Genomic DNA, 15,829 nt, shown 5'->3' on the forward strand with positions numbered 1-15,829 from the left:
TCGGGGTCGGGCTGCGGCGCCATGCCCGCATATATCGTGGTGCTTCCAACATCTGTGTCATGTCGCTCGCCCGATGCTCTCATTCAACGGGGCTATTCGCCTAGCCAGATAGATTGTTTCGAACAAAGCAACAATGAGATCGGTTGATCGATCGAGGTAAGATGAATGGTGGTGGTGATGCGGTTTCAGGCCAGCGCGTCGCGAAACTCGCGCGTCCAACTCTGACGTCAAGCCGACAGGCGCGCCTCCCCTAACCAGCACCACCACACTCTTTCACTCTTGCGCTGGCGCACCATGCCCATCTCGCTCTTTCGTCTTATTTCGTCGACTCGCTTCTAATCCAGCGGCATGACCGTTTCCATCCATCACATCTTCTTCGTTTACAATGACCTCGTCTCCTTTCCAAGCTGCCCTCACCCAGCCTGAGGGCCACGCGTCATTTTCACCACTCCGTGCCCTTGTTTCTGCTCACCATTTTACCGGCCCGGAGTTTCCCGCCGTCGCAGAGAACTATTTGAATGCCTTTTGCAACTCCAGCCAACCAGTCGTACGGCGGAGATGGATCGGTATCGCCCTTGCATGCATGCTGGAAAAGCGCAATGTGGCAGAATATGTCCAACAACTGCAAGAGTCACTGCGGGGCTTAGGCGCCATAATCCTGAGTGATGAGGAGCGAGGGACGACCAAGATCATTGCTGGTCTCATTATGCGACAAGGACTGGAGCAGGGTATTGAGTACCAGAAGTTCTGGCCGTCGGACAAGGTTACCAACAGTGCACCCATCTTTCCGCGGGGCGCAGATCCGGCATGGGTCCAGAACTTCCACTTCTTTCTCAATGCGTTGGGCGACCTGGCTCTCAAAAGCCCAACCAGTAGCACTTCTACTGTGTATCCTGCTTCTTTGGCCCCTTCCGACGAATTACATTGCATTGAGCCCTGCAATGGCTTCTTGGTCGCGGCTCTTGACGATGCAATTTTGACGATCATTGCGCCCGAAATTCACCCACAAAACTGGCATTTTGTGGACATACCACTGGATCGCATCTTAAACACACGATCAAAATTCCAATTAGAGGATTCAGAGCCTTGCATCCTCACAATGACACTCAAAACTGAGCCGTGGAGCTTTTGTCTCGACTCAACACAGCAAACCACAAATGAGATATCGCTCATTTTCAGGCACTCTCAAGACGCTTTAGAATGGAAAAAACGCATCATACAGTACCAGAGCGAACGCGGAGCTTCTCACATACCTCATGTCTCGACAGTCGATGCACGCTCTTCACCATCCATACAACAGTGCCCCCAGGAGTCGCTGCATCACTCAGCGGAGCACTCCGCTTCCAAGGTATGCCCCAAAACCAGTAGCAAACCTCTGGCACCAAGGTCTCCCACAAAGCTGCCTCGAATCGCCCCACACGCATCACCTCGAGCCGAATGGATGGCAAGCTCAATCTCGAAACGTAAAACCTACAGCAAAGGAAAGTTACCCAAGGTTTCTCAAGCTGCCAAGCAGCAGGCTCTGAACCAGCTCATTGCGCACTCTGACACCATCGATACAGATGCAAAACATGATGGAGAAGAGGGGACAGAGTCGGATGCTTCGAGTGCTACATCTGCCTCGCAGAGACGGTCACTGTCTTCCAAGAAGGCCACCAATAATACCAAGACACGAAAATCCCGCGCCAAACATACGGCTGATGACGACGGAGAATATGTTCCGAGCCAGGCAAAGCTGAAGAGAAAGACAAACAACAAGCGCAAAGCAGACTTGGACAGTACAGAAGACAGCAAGCAAAATAAGAAACCTCGGGTACAGCCAGGCTATCATGAAAGCTCGACCAGCACTGCACCCAACCGACGAGATGGATGTAAATCGCTTGGAAAGCCAGCCTCGTCTGCAGTATCTTCGCGACACTCGTTGATTGATGGATTAAGGGCCTCAAATAAGCCGACCAATACCCATGATGCAGCATTCAAAAAGCCGACATTACCTGCACACATCACCCAAGCACCATCAACCCCAACAAAGCCGAGAAAAAAGCCCGTAGAGACACCAGGACGGCTACAGACCCCAAGAGATGCAAGAAGGCCTTTTCACGACAATGACTTTTCCCACATGCCCTCTTCACCTCCAATCATCTGCGAAGCCGACGAAGAAGGCGATTGGTTACAGGAAACTGCCGCTGAGGCAGCGATACTATCAAGTAACAGCAAACCCGTCCCCGCATCGCCAAACGCAGAATCAACAGCCATTTCTGGGCATGCAGATTGCGAGGATGTGGCATCTGAGAAACGAACAGGAGATTCACAAACCGCGAAGAGCGATCCTTTCACGCGAAGACCAGTAGGAAAAAAGATTTCATCCTTCATACGCCGCCTAACAGGGGACGAGCCTGCACATGCAGCTTCCGAGCCAAGGCCCAATGTTTCACCCAGCATGTCTGAAACTGGAGGCTCTGGCATTCATGAAACTGAGGGTGTCGTGGAGCCTGATCATCGACTCTCGCCAAACAAGACGCATAATACCCCGCACACACATCCAACCGGGGTGGATGAACAACTACCTCTAAATGTTGTAGACGTCTCACCGGCCCAAGGGTCGGATTTATCTGAACATGCTTTTGTGTCGCCTATCTCTAAGCAAGATGCAAAGTTGCAAACTATCGACACCGCTTTTGGGCATGGCATCGATAGCTCTGCTTTGATTCACAATCGTGTTATTGGTTATGAATCAGTCACACAAATTGTCAACGACAGTCACTGTAGGGACGACCAGCAGGACAGCTCAGAAGCCGATCTCCCACCACTGTTCTTCCACTCGTCTCCGCCAAGGGTAGGTTCACCCAGTAGTCATAGCTCGACATCTGCTGGGCGTGGATCTTCAATTCAGCCTATATTGCCATTGTCGCAAGCTGAAGAAGCAGAGTGGGAGGCTAATCTCGAGCCTTACCAGCGCGACTTGCACGACTTGCTGGTCCGCACATCAAAACGAGTAATGCGCCACATTGTCGATAAGGAGAGTGGACTTGACGAAATTGTTGAAACATTTCAAAGTGATGGCGAGCATGTCGTAGAATCACTATTGCGTCGACATGAGAACGAATACAAATGCATATTCACAGACATGGAGAGTAAGAAGACAGCTTTGCGGGCAGAGCTTGAACTTGCCATGAAGCAGGTGGCGGAAGAAAGAAGACGCGTCAATGGCCTGGTTTGAAGTCGTGCGATATCAGTAGATGTGTGCGTCACGAGACATGTGCTTCTTTGCGGGTATGGTGACGGTTATCCAAGCAGGTTTTGTTGATGTACGATGTTATGATTACGAAGACTCAAAGTCCAGTGTCTAGCGCTTAGACGTTGTACGCCAAAAAAAGATAACAATCTAATAGACTCATTCTGCGTTATGGTGATCTCCATCTAGCTCCAAGTAATTTAGCCTAATGCATGCTCGCGGGGCAGTCGTGGTTGTGTAGATGTAAGTGGCTTGCGGCTGAAGTGGGGACTGAAAGCTTATATCGGTTCCACGCAAGCCGGCCTGATCGTGCGTGACTATCTTCTCCACTGAACTCCACTTAAGATCTCTTCTATATACTAGCTTGCTCGCCACCAACGTATTCTTCGCATCCACTGCTCAAGACAGAAAAGAAGACAACAACTAGAACAGCAACAACAACAACACTACAGAATGTCCTCACTCACCCCCGACTACACCCGCATCCCTTCCTTGTACCGCTTCTTCTTCACCTGGATAGATCCCGTCATTTGTGTCTGGGGCGCCTCAATGGATTTCTTCCTCCCTTCTCTCGTGCTCTCGTCGCACATGCCATCGCCACCAACGCCCGACCAAGGCCACATGATGATTCTGACGCAGCGCGGTGGCGGCATGCTGGATTTCGGCATTGTGTCTGCGGCGTTGCTGCGGTACACAGACGACGTCAATGTCTGGCGCATTGTGCAGGTCGCTTGCTTGGTTGTCGATCTCGCGTATTACTGGAGCGTGTGGCGTGTGTTGGGTGCGCAGGGCCGGTTGAGTGTCGCGACGTGGAGACCCGAGGATTGGGGTAGCGTGGGCATTACCGCTGTGGCAGGGATGGTGAGAACGGCATTTTTGATGGGTCTTGGTTTTGAGAACAGTCGAGGAAGGGGTAAGAAGCGGGATTAGGGAGTTGGGCACTCAGTGTTTTTTCTTTTTTCTTTTTGCGGAACGGGGATGCGTTGGGAACGTAATAAAGTCTCCCGAGTCATAGCTATTGCTCCGCAAGATTGTCTTACAGCCCAGCTGTGATAAAGCTGGCGAGACCAACTATGCACGTTTACCAGAATACTATACGAGTACTATACGAAGAATCGAGGCCCATTCAGACACTCAAAGAATAAGACCATTGTAACGTGGGCCAATGTATGTTTGCCAGTTTGCCTCGATTACTGTTAATGTCATTCATCAAACTAAAAGCTGACTCTGAACGCACAAAAAATGTCTAAAAATCGCCATGACCATTCAAAATTACCAAGATCCAATACAATGAACAATTGTTATTGCCACCCACGCAGACAATACCATAAATAGCGCCTATCAATCCGAGAAACCTTCCTTATCATAGGCCACGGTGCTTGCCTTCTGGGCACATGCTATTGTAAGAATCATCTTTGTCTTGTAGTGCTCACACTCGTCGCGTATGTCCTTATGCCCCCAGAACCACTCTTCTCCCTGACTTGTGTGCACAAATTTGCCGTACAGGTCTTGGTAGAAATGTCGACCTAGGAAGGCCATCATTTTTGAACTTTCGAATGTTTCTTGTGGCGTAGGCATACGAATCGATGCATTCGACGGAGCTGGGGCTGGCCTGACCATTGCTTTTGGTGGTTGGGCCGGAAGCGCTATTCGCGCGCGGCGAATGTTCTCCAAGCCCACAATTTCCATGGTGTCAAGAACAGTGTCTGAAGCTTGTTTACTGATTCCAGAAGACTCTAGTCGGCAGGCTAGGTGCTCGTCGACCCACGATGACATTTTGGGTCCCTCACAACTCATGTGCGCGTCGACTGAAAAGATTTCAATCTGCCCTCCTGGCTTAAGCACGCGCATGCAGTCGAAGAACAAGCGGGCCCACTCATCGTTGCGAAGAACTGTAGCAACTGAGCGTGAGATGATGGCATCGAAATAATTATCCGGAAACGGCGATTGCGACGAAAGCGACGCCAGGTAAAGTGAATGATGGTTCAAAGGGGCTGGGTAAGATGCGGGAGGTGGGGTCTGTGTGGAAGAGAGGGTATACACAGTCACGGTGGGATATTGGTTTGCAAGCGTCCATCCATCAGCTGTATGAGGGTGAGCATGGGCTGGCCAACAAAATTTTGAAGCAGGGGGGCGTACCTATCGATCCATGTAGCTGAAGGACTCTCCTCTGTTCTCCAGGGCGAGCCTTGATGAGCAGCTCGTGTGCTGGTGACTGCAAGGATTTATGTTGCGTTAGGCGTAGATAAGCTGTTAATGCCCAAAGCCGCTTCTCAAACATAATCTCTTGAAAGCTTTCGTCGTCGTCAAGGCCTTCCCATTCTTCACTGAGACGTGCAGACATTATACGTGTACTAGCACTCTCCATCTTTGCCAAAGCGCGGGCAAAGGGCGATGCAGCGGCCTTGCTACTGTGGTCGCGCTCATTGCCCTGCCTGCTTCCAGTCCGGGACCCACGCTCGACGGGTTCGAACACAGGACCTTGGCTGATGTGATTTGATCCAGCGTAGGAAGTTTCTGATGGAGCTGTTTCGTACCCAGAAGCGCTCGAGAAAACACTGTTCTTTGATGGGATGAACGAAGCTCGTGAATACGACGAGTATTGGGATTTTGCATCTGTGCGGCGTGTAAGTATTTCAATGAAAGACGGACTCAGGCAACGCGTTTGAACAAGACAGTTACTACATACCTGATGTGCTTACAGCGCAGTTCAACGTTGGACCGGGCGTTGGCGGTAGTTCAGACGTAGGTGGAGGATAAGGCCCCGGAACCAGTGAGGCGAGGCGGGGTTGGAGTAGTCGGGGTTGCTTTTCGGCAGGCTGGGGCGGCGGGCTTGGGAACAGAGACCTGTCCTCAGCATCCAAGGGAGCTGTAGGAAGTGCTGGGCCTTGACTAATATCTACACCCGGCTCAGGCGCTACTGTATCTCTCGTTGGAGGAGGGGGAATGTCAATTGCAGGCGGCAGCGGCGAAATCTCTTGGATTTTGTTGCTTCTACTGAACCAACCACTCAATCCACTCTTCTCTTTTGCCCTGGAGCCCGGTGCATTTTGGGTTTTGCTCGACGTGGGCTGGCTTCTCACGCTCGCCGACGACTGCGAAGCAGCTGACGACGACCTCCGGGCAGACTCTTCTTCTTCTCGCGCCTTTCGTGCTTTGCGGGCTCTTGCGGTTTCTGAGTGTGAGGCCGGTACTTCGAATCCAGGAAACATTTCGGCTTTTGGTTCAAACATTGCTGATGGAAGATCTTGACCCAAGGCAAGCCCTGGAGCTACCGGGTAGTAGCCTGAACATCTATGGGCATGCCCTGGCCTGGCCTAAGACCGGCAGTGTGCTGTATCCTCGCTAGCTACTCGACTAGCGCCCATGGCAGCTGAGTGTGGCATCGTCTGTGTGTCGTATGTATGGGAGAGACGGCTGATCAGGGTAGCGGTAGTGCCGAGGAAGCGCCGAGACCGCCTAGACATGTCTTGCGGCGTGCGGTTTGAGCAAAACAGGCCGTGTGGGAGGGCGGGCGGCGTGGCCGCGATGGAGCCGCGGCGAGCAGCGATCCGGCAGCGCGTCGTCGGGCGAGTGGTCGTGGAGGGCGTGCCATGGGGCTCCATGGGGCTGCACTGTAGGGGAGGCCTAATTGCCGCCCGGTACGTGTGGGCGTAAAGGTATGGCGCGACGTCTTGTCTGAAGCGGGCCAGAATTCGGGGGTCGGCGGCGCTATCCCTGCCCGGCGCCTTGGCGGTAGCTTGGCACAGGCCAAGCCCTCCTGGCCGCCCTCTGCCAATCGGGGAAGCTTGCCAAGTGGCTCCAGCGCCAGGTTCGTTTTACGCCCTACACCCACACCCTTCGTGGTTCTGATAACCTTGCTCGGCCACGGCACCGACACCACCGCCCAGCAGGCAAATCAAAATTGGCTTTTTCGGATAAAAGGCTTGGGCTCGAAGCCAAGCAACGGCGCCTCATGGGATCTCCTGTCTCGTCATACGACATGCAAATCATGCGTTACGTGTCGGAAGTTGACAGCCACGGCTCGGCTCCGCGTACTGACAGGTGGTAAGCAAGTGTAGCAAACGTCTCTTACACCATCTCCCTGCTAGTACGTGAACTTACGTGCGTTATCAGTCGTTGTCGCGCCCGCGTGTTCCATCCCCATCCGCCCGCTGCCTGCTGCCCGACGACGGTGGGCGGTGGCGTCGTTTTTCTTCAGGCCCACGACTAATGAATAATGTACCGCACGTGGATAACAACTATTCCGCCGAGCACGGCTGAGGTTGATGGCGAACACGAAGCCGGTTCGTCTATCTAGCAGTCACAGAACCACGGGCGCTCCATAGTCGAGTCGCCATAGCTGCCCCGCTTCCTAGGCGTGCTCTCTCGAATCTAGACCATACCTAGTCCGGACCATCGCGAGCTTGCAATGGGTGCGCCATCGCCGCTTACATGACACGAACACGGCCGTAGTCCGCTGGCCCTTGCAAGGGGCGTGCTGCCGCTGCCGCGCTCCCTCGCTCCCTGACCAGTACCTGGGATTGGGTCTACATGCATTGCGGCTATATCTCAGCCATACGCGCATGCGGTGTTTTGCTTCCTAGCAGTCCGAATCTCTCTCGCTACTCCGTCGCCCCGATTCTGCCCCTTCGACCGCGAAGATGGGTTTCATCGCACGAAAGAAGGCTGCCCTCAACGACTGGGTTTCAAACTCGTTCGTGGGCTGGTTCTTTCATCTCGATGGTTCGGGCCATGTATGTCATCGTTCCAGGCGCTCGAATGCCTCGAGGCACTGACTTGAATAGCCCAATGCGATCAAAAATGCCCGCTTCACCACCGAGATTAAGGCTGGACTGATCACGTTTCTGACAATGGCCTACATCATCGATGTCAATGTGAGTATATCGAGTAGCAACAAGTGTCTGTACCCCACTGACACAATAGACTCACCAGGCCTCCATTCTTGCCGACAGCGGAGTTACATGTGTTTGCAACAATCCCACGGATAAATTCTGCTTTACAGACGAGCCTTATATCCAATGCGTCCTCCAGGCCGAACGCGATCTGATTACAGCCACCTCTGCCATCTCAGCGTTCAGCACGTTCCTCATGGGCATAATGGCCAACCTGCCTGTCGCACTGGCGCCCGCTCTTGGTTTAAATGCATATATTACCTACCAAATGGTTGGCTACCACGGCACAGGTCCCATCAGCTACAATGTAGCCATGACATCCGTTTTTGTTGAAGGCCTCATCTTCGTTGTTTTGTCACTCACTGGAATCCGACAGTGGCTCAACAGACTGATACCCGCCTCGATCAAACACGCGTGTGGCGGTGGCATAGGCCTGTTCCTCGCTTTGCTTGGTCTTTCGTATGCCACGGGTTTGGGTGCGGTCACAGGTGCCAAAGTCACGCCTCTTGAGCTGGGTGGCTGCCCGTACGAATATCTTGATCCAGCCACGGGCTCCTGTCTTTCGCACAAGGCGAGCAATCCCACCATGTGGCTTGGAGTCCTTGCCGGTGGTATCCTGACTGCCGTCCTGATGACGCACCGGGTCCGAGGTGCCATGATCATAGGAATTCTTGTGGTAGCCATCTGCTCCTGGCCCCGCGATACATCACTGACCTACTTTCCCCGTACAACCGAAGGAGACGGTCGGTTTGACTACTTCAAGAACGTAGTCAAGCTCCCCACAATCCAGAGCACGCTTGTTGTACAGCAGTGGGACCTGTCAAACGAGGGCTGGCATTTTGCTTTGGCTGTCTTTACTATGCTTTACGTCGACATCCTGAGCGCGACAGGTGCTTTGTACTCCATGGCACGCTATGCTGGCCTTGTCGACCCCGAAACCGGTGACTTTCCGCGGAGCACCCTCGCATATACCGCTGACGCCATCTCTGTCACACTCGGCTCTCTCCTTGGGGTGTCCCCAACTACGGTCTTTGTCGAATCGGGCACTGGAATCCAGGCAGGAGGTAGAACTGGGTTAGCCGCAATGGCAACGGCCCTTTGCTTCGTGGTCTCTCTCTTCTTCAGCCCCATCTTTGCTTCGATCCCTCCGTGGGCTACGGGCGGCGCGCTGGTTCTTATTGGATGTATGATGATGCGTGGCGTGGGATCTATCAACTGGAACTACGTGAGTCGTCCTTTCGCATTGAACGTCGGTCCACTGCTAACTAATACGCCCAGTCTGGTGACGCTATCCCGGCCTTTGTAACGATGATTTTCATGCCCTTTTCATACTCGCTTGCCTACGGTCTCATTGCAGGCATCCTATGCTACGTCCTAATTAATACCTCCAGCTGGGCGATTGGCTTAGTCTCTGGCGGGCGATGGCTTCCTCCTGATTATGATGACAGGGAGTACTGGTGTCGTAAGTACCATCTGTTGTTACTCTCTGTCCCTATCGTGCTTACACATATTGACCAGTCCTTCCTGATGCGCGCCACGAACGTCCTTGGATGTAAGTATCCACACATGCCGTACAGATTTAAAAGCCACAGGCTAATATGGTATTCTAGATTCCGCGCGTTTATGGGTGAGCGTCATTTCTGGAAAAACGAAGAGCAGGATTCGTTTGAGCTAGCTTCCACGGAATGCCAGTTTGAAACAACGGTCCAGGGGAGGAAGGTTTAATTAATGTCTACTCTCTCTCTCTCTCACTCTCTCTCCATTAGACACGTTAGTTCTTATTGACGTTTACCCAATTTCTACACCGTCTCCGCTCTGACGTGATATTCATATCGACCATAGTATAGTTCTGTGGATTGATGACATGCCAAGTCCCTGCGGAAATCACCAAGTACCGTGTCACTATTCTAGTGCCTCATATCGGCGGTCGCTACTAGTTAAGTGGCCGAAGCTTTATGGCGGATTTTAGTGCACATAATAAGCAGTAACGGACGTAAGGCCATACAACGTGGCAGCAAGGTTGTGGATCAAACCAGATCCTTGTCCGTTGAGCGGTGGCCACGCTAAGCAGTTCGCCCTGCATTGACCCATTGCCAGCTGCCAACTCCGATCTTAGTGCCATGGTGTGAGTAAGGCTGTTATATGCTCATGGTCACGGCATCCATAGCTAGCATGAAACCTTTGTGTTCGCAATGTCCTCACTCACTCACTCCTTTATCAGATGATAGCAGAAACTGTATCCATTGCAAACGCACGTATATATTCAAACGCTCTTAGATATGTTGACAGTATTGTCAAACTACTCGTAGAACACCAGACATCGCACTTCAATACTCTGTCTTCCTGGTGCCGAGGCAGGCGTGTCGGGGTCCTCAAAAGCAGTGTGTGGTGTTCTTACTGCGATGCCCTTTTTCCCCATTGGCATGCCATCGCCGTAGCTATCAAAGCATTTGAGGAGCATGACCTCATCCGGCGTCATATCCTTTTGGTAGTAAAATTTGTGTTTTTCATTAGGCGCCACAGACATGGTTTCGCCCTTGACCTCGTACCCTTCTGTGGAGGTGTAGCTGTTTGGGTCGGGCAGTTTCTCTTTGCCGCGGTCGTCCAGGTCCAGGGAATCCGTGCGCTTCGGGTACATGAGGTCGGTGGCCACGAAATCCTCGGGAGAAGTCGTCCGCCAGTCAATAACGGCGAGCGGGTGATCTGAGGCAGGGTTCTGGATTGGCCTCCAAACGTTGATAATCTGGTAGCGGCCTTGAACGAGCTGGTCGGCCTCTTCTGGCGACAAGTGGCGGCGGACGCGTGCTTCTGCCGCACCAGGTGTTTGATCGACATGGACTTGCTGTACAGGTTGGCGAGGAGCGTCCTTTTCTCTACGCCTGATGGTGTGGTCGAAGATTACAATCTTCTTGATGCCAGGGAGCTTGTCTCGGAGTAGAGACTCGACTTCTGCATAGTACTCGTTCCGCACCACGGCATCGTCGGTGAACAGCTTCTCTTTAGCAGGGTATTGGTAGACGGCGAAACCGGCGTTGTCGGTGCTGTACTCATGTTCCCGACCGCGAAGATTGTGTACAGAGCGTTTGTGCCATAGACGACTGAAAGACGTCCCGGGGCCGTCCACTTTGGCCCAAGGCGTGCCCGTGTAAGAATTGGTGTCAATGTGGGAGAAGCTTGCTGTCGTCATGGCTGCTGAAGGCTGATGCAGGTATTGATGTGTGGAGGTGGGGTGTATTGTATATGGGCTGCTGTTGCTGCTGCTGCTTAGAAATGATACATGACGCCATTTGCATCTTGGCCGAGGTGGTGGAGAAGCAGCCAATCACATGTCTGCAAAACTGGAGCCATGGGTGGCGGTTTGCGTGTTTGGTGGCGACGGTATGGAGAGCGTGCGGCGACAGTGCGAAGCAGCCATGAAGTATGCTGTTGTTGTATCTGGTGAGTCGATAACGGCCTCTTCCCGAGACCAGCGATGAGAAGTGCAAGAGATGGTGCTTCGCGATGAGAGAGCATGAGACCAGCGCGCATAAAGGACCTCAAGCGGCTTAGTCTGCAACTGGACGTGTTCTCCACTGCATTCACGGCTTGCCCCGTTCCGTCCAAGCCCCGCAATCGAGCTGCAACACATGCCGTCACTGCTAGGCACCCACGACTCCTCATCCACATCATCTCGAAAAAATGCCACGCAACAATGTCAGCGAAGATGATGAGCCGCTGCAAGACACGACGGCTGCCCTGACCCTCCGAAACAAGAAGACGGAGCGCATCAAGCGCAAGAATGCCTCGCGGCAGCAGAAGCGCGAAGCCATTGTTAACCTCTCCAAGTTTCCTACAGAGCTGCTCCTCGAATGTCTCCAGTACCTCCGTCCCCGCGATGTTTTCAATTTCAGCTTTGTCAACCGGCGATTCTACGAGCTCGTCGAGGCAAACGCCCATGTCATTGGCGATGCCATTATTGCCCGCCGTTACAGCATCCTCGCAAAGTGCCTCCCCACGCCCAAGCTACTCGCCGACGTCGATGTTGCCGTGCAAGTCCTTCTGATAGACCCCAGCCGCCAAAAGCAACTCAGTATACACAACCGGCCGTACCAACACATTCTCTCACCTGACCCGCACGACCTGTGCACCTGTCTCACGTGTATCCTCACATGGAACAACCTCGGTCTCGTGCTCGACTTTTCACATTGGCAGGACCATCTCGATAGAGGTAAACCGATTCCCGTCATACCCCGGGGACACTCGCCAGAGTGGAACCAGCTGCTTGTTGCCCGCCACGGCCGCATCGCACGCAAAGCCATTGAAAATTCACTTTGGTACGCCGCCATCCTGGCGCTGCACCTTGACAGCACTGTGCGCGCCATACGGCGTCACTCCAAGAACAGGGGTAATAAGCGTGTGCATGTTGAAATGACGGAAGCGGAGGCCATGTCTGGAACGGACCATTTCTTGTCGAAACACGGACCTCCCAGCCTTGAATTCCCATACCAGAGAGACGAGTACTATATGCTGTATGTATCAGTCCTTTGCTGCAAATTGCCCGTGGCTGTTGTCTCTCTCTCTCGGTGCTAACGGCAATGGTCAGTGAAGCATACCTGCCCAATCGGTGGTGGAAGAAATCCGAGGAATATTGGTTCTACACCATATTCGGCCAGCACGAGCGCGACCTAGAACTGGTGCAGCGATTTGCCAAAAGGTAACTCCATCCTACACACCTCATCACTATGCACCTTTGTTCGGCTACTATTATACTCCAAGTTGCAAGAAACAAGCATGATTATCATAATGATTCTTTCTTCACAGTGATCAGCTGGCGCTCCTCAATCATGCTATGGCTTCGATTGATGCCGACAATTGGATGACGGACGTGCTAGACTACAAAACTTTCATGTTGCCTACTGGTGCTGCCAAGTCATCGTCAGCCAGTACATTGAGATACTATGCTGCCATTGTGTAGAGAAGACAGGGCTGTAACATGAGTGTGTGCAAAGTGCAAATTTCCATCCATCGCAGCAAAATCGTGTCATCCCCCCAAATCGTTGATCGTAAAGGATCCGTTCCACTCGAGTCGCGAGAAGACATGCAACGTAAACCTGTACCCTGGCCATGCAAAGGCACATGCCCAAAGCCAAATCAACGCCTCGTACATATCTGGAACCCCCTCACTCCCTCGTGTAGTCTCCTCTGGCATCACGCTCATTCCTAGCAAGGGCAAAGCTGACAATGGCATACAGCAGATCAACCAAGAGCTTCTCAAGACGCAGCTTGGCCAGGTCCCAGTAGGCGATCTCTTTGAGCAGCTCATGACACTTGTTGCGCAGCTCCCTCGCCGCTTCGCTATGCTCCTTTGCCTTGCGCACATGGTGGACTACCTCAGCGTAGCAAGCTGCCTTGTCGACTTCGTCATGGGCCTCCTGCGCGGCTTCCAGCTTCATGGCGGCGCGCTCGTAGGAAGCGACGACGTTGCGGTCAGCGACGCGCTCGAGCTCGTGCGTCTCCGCAAGTTCCATCATGATGGTTTGCGAGTGACCCTGAGCGTAGGCTTGCTTGCCGCGGAGCGTGTTGTAGCCTTTGAGCAAGACTTCTTTCACGGCTGCCGAGTTCGTGGAGTTGAGCTGCTGGACGAGGGGCAGGTTGTCGGCGACATAGGCAGTAGCTTGCGAGGGGGGGATGTGGAATGCCCCGGACAGAAGTGCAGACGGAGTTGGTGTGGAGCTCGGAGGCTGGACTGCATCGCCGTTGGCAGTGTTGGGCTCATCGTGGGGAGCGGTGTTGGCGGACGAAGATACCAGTGCGTCAATGGGGACGTTGGTGTTGACAGCTCCGTCGTTGTGCTCATTGACAGCTTCGTCGTTGAGCTCATTGACAGTTCCCATGTTGTACTCGTTGATAGCTTCGTCGTTGAGCTCAGTGACAGTTCCCACGTTGTACTCGTTGACAGCTGCCTCGTTATGCTCATTGACAGCTTCTTCGTCGGGCTCATTGACAGTTCCCTCGCTGTGCTCAATCGACGCGGCATACATGTTCAACTCTGCACCTGCATCGCCCTGCTCTTGGACTGCATAGCCGGCATAGCCTTGAGGCAGCTGCATAGCGTAAATGCCAGTCGGAGGCGGGGCAGTAGCCTGCAGCGCTGATGCAGCATAGCACTCCACGATGGTCGGGTAATGAGGATGGGGCACAGCCATAGGAGCACCGTCATAATCATAGCCCATGGTCGGCGTAGGGTAGTAGTACTCGTAGACAGGATACATGACAGGGCCATGATGGTAAGGCTCAGGACCGTACGGCTGGGTGTTGTAGTCGCCCGTACCATGGCCAGTGTAGTAGTCGCCCGTACCATGACCAGTGTAGTAGTAGTAGTATTCTGGGTTGGGGGGCTGCTCGCCGTAGTAGTTGCCATACTGCTGACCACCACTACCGTGATAGTCGTGATAGTCAGACATGTCGGGAGTATGGAGAAATTTTTTTCAGTCTTCTGTGGCTCGGTAAGTACTTGACTCAATGGTTACTGATCCAGTGCTGGGCAGCGGAGGCGAGGCAAGACCTTGGAGAATGCGGCGTGAGGTTCGAATCGAGTGGCGAAGTGGACGAAGAGAGTGTGGAGAGAATATCGAACAGTGGGCGAAGTTTGTGCATGGCCGCCCGTTTGCTCTGCTTAGCGTGGTTTTCGCGAGTCTTGATTCTCTTTTCACCGTGAAGTTCACCTTTCACCGTGAAGACCATGTCACGTGGCTAGCAAATGAAACACACTAAAACGCATAGAGCGGTTCCTCGATGGTGGTGAGCACGTGAATCAATGATGTATGTCGGCTGGTACATTATCTGGTTGTCAATCAGTGCTATGTACTACTAATAGGCATGCTTCTGGTGAAGGACATGTTGAAAGCTATTGGTGTGGACCAATCATCGACGCGTTTGAGATGACCACTGCTGTGGGGCATTCGAAGCACAAGCAATCATGTCGCGGATATGGATGACTGAGTTTTGTGCAGTGACTGCTTAGGCGTACAGTATGTATGGTTGACGGCAATGTTGCTATTCTCAGCATAGACGCCGATATTGCTCCATTCAGGACACAAGTGTGAGTGGGCTTGTCGATGGATAGTTCTCACGTGCTCCAGGGACCGGAGATAACTGGCGTCAACGACGGAGCTGGTACCGATCGATTTACACCTGTCGAGACGTTCCATGAAGGCCCGGAATCTAACGTAATAGACCGAAGCAGATCCGCAGCAGTGGTCTAGGACGAGGGCTCGAGGATAGGCAGAGTGATCGACGCACATTTTGTCGCTTTGGAGCGGCATGCGGCGACTGTGATTGGCCTAGGGCCTTGTCGGCGGCGAGGGACAGAATGGACGACGATTTGCAAGCTCATGTTGTAAGTAGAATGCGATGAAAAGGGCGGGCAGTTCATCAGCCGTGGGGTGATTATCACGCATCCTGGGCAGCAGCTAGAGACGGAGGGTCGTCTAGGGCACGTCAGCAGTGACGTAATGGTTCATTCACAGGGTGTGGGTTGTGTGTAGGGGAAACAGGCTGAGGTGGTGCATCTGAGGGGATAGGTTTTGGATAGAGAAGCGGGAAGGGTTGCAGCGACGTTGGATGACGCATGAGCGATGGCGAGGCAGGCAGGTACAAATGACCGACGTGATGCCGCCCACCCGGGTGGTTGGGTTTGGCTTGCTGTGGGCTGTGATGA

General features: G+C 53.1%; 7 protein-coding genes across 7 annotated transcripts; 4 read left to right on the top strand and 3 right to left on the bottom strand.

Annotated features, from left to right (window-relative positions):
- Nucleotides 1-385: 385 nt before the first annotated feature.
- Nucleotides 386-3,220, top strand: SETTUDRAFT_24235 (uncharacterized protein; the record flags this gene model as incomplete). Its single annotated transcript, XM_008032968.1, has 1 exon — nt 386-3,220. The coding sequence occupies one exon, from the start codon at nt 386-388 to the stop codon at nt 3,218-3,220; it is 2,835 nt and encodes a 944-aa protein (XP_008031159.1).
- A 423-nt stretch (nt 3,221-3,643) lies between these two features.
- SETTUDRAFT_166180 (uncharacterized protein) lies at nt 3,644-4,365 on the top strand. Its single transcript, XM_008033165.1, has one exon. It carries the CDS (start codon nt 3,689-3,691, stop codon nt 4,163-4,165), a length of 477 nt encoding a protein of 158 aa, XP_008031356.1. The 5' UTR covers nt 3,644-3,688; the 3' UTR covers nt 4,166-4,365.
- A 211-nt stretch (nt 4,366-4,576) lies between these two features.
- Nucleotides 4,577-6,447, bottom strand: SETTUDRAFT_157713 (uncharacterized protein; the record flags this gene model as incomplete). The annotated part of the gene is made up of 3 exons (XM_008033166.1): nt 4,577-5,319; nt 5,375-5,851; nt 5,925-6,447. The coding sequence occupies 3 exons, from the start codon at nt 6,445-6,447 to the stop codon at nt 4,577-4,579; spliced, it is 1,743 nt and encodes a 580-aa protein (XP_008031357.1).
- Nucleotides 6,448-7,481: 1,034 nt separating this feature from the next.
- Nucleotides 7,482-9,855, top strand: SETTUDRAFT_44630 (uncharacterized protein; the record flags this gene model as incomplete). Its single annotated transcript, XM_008033096.1, has 6 exons — nt 7,482-7,971; nt 8,023-8,112; nt 8,171-9,355; nt 9,409-9,592; nt 9,649-9,682; nt 9,741-9,855. The coding sequence occupies exons 1-6, from the start codon at nt 7,879-7,881 to the stop codon at nt 9,853-9,855; spliced, it is 1,701 nt and encodes a 566-aa protein (XP_008031287.1). The 5' UTR covers nt 7,482-7,878.
- Nucleotides 9,856-10,400: 545 nt separating this feature from the next.
- SETTUDRAFT_143675 (uncharacterized protein) lies at nt 10,401-11,317 on the bottom strand (the record flags this gene model as incomplete). The annotated part of the gene is made up of 1 exon (XM_008033167.1): nt 10,401-11,317. One exon carries the CDS (start codon nt 11,315-11,317, stop codon nt 10,430-10,432), a length of 888 nt encoding a protein of 295 aa, XP_008031358.1. The 3' UTR covers nt 10,401-10,429.
- Nucleotides 11,318-11,808: 491 nt separating this feature from the next.
- On the top strand, nt 11,809-13,084 carry SETTUDRAFT_174442 (uncharacterized protein; the record flags this gene model as incomplete). Its single annotated transcript, XM_008033168.1, has 3 exons — nt 11,809-12,638; nt 12,713-12,823; nt 12,931-13,084. The coding sequence occupies 3 exons, from the start codon at nt 11,809-11,811 to the stop codon at nt 13,082-13,084; spliced, it is 1,095 nt and encodes a 364-aa protein (XP_008031359.1).
- Nucleotides 13,035-14,573, bottom strand: SETTUDRAFT_181920 (uncharacterized protein; the record flags this gene model as incomplete). Its single annotated transcript, XM_008033169.1, has 1 exon — nt 13,035-14,573. The coding sequence occupies one exon, from the start codon at nt 14,571-14,573 to the stop codon at nt 13,290-13,292; it is 1,284 nt and encodes a 427-aa protein (XP_008031360.1). The 3' UTR covers nt 13,035-13,289.
- Nucleotides 14,574-15,829: the final 1,256 nt, after the last annotated feature.

The sequence above is a fragment of the Exserohilum turcica genome, assembly GCF_000359705.1.
Source record: "Exserohilum turcica Et28A unplaced genomic scaffold SETTUscaffold_9, whole genome shotgun sequence".
Lineage (NCBI taxonomy): Eukaryota > Fungi > Ascomycota > Dothideomycetes > Pleosporales > Pleosporaceae > Exserohilum > Exserohilum turcicum.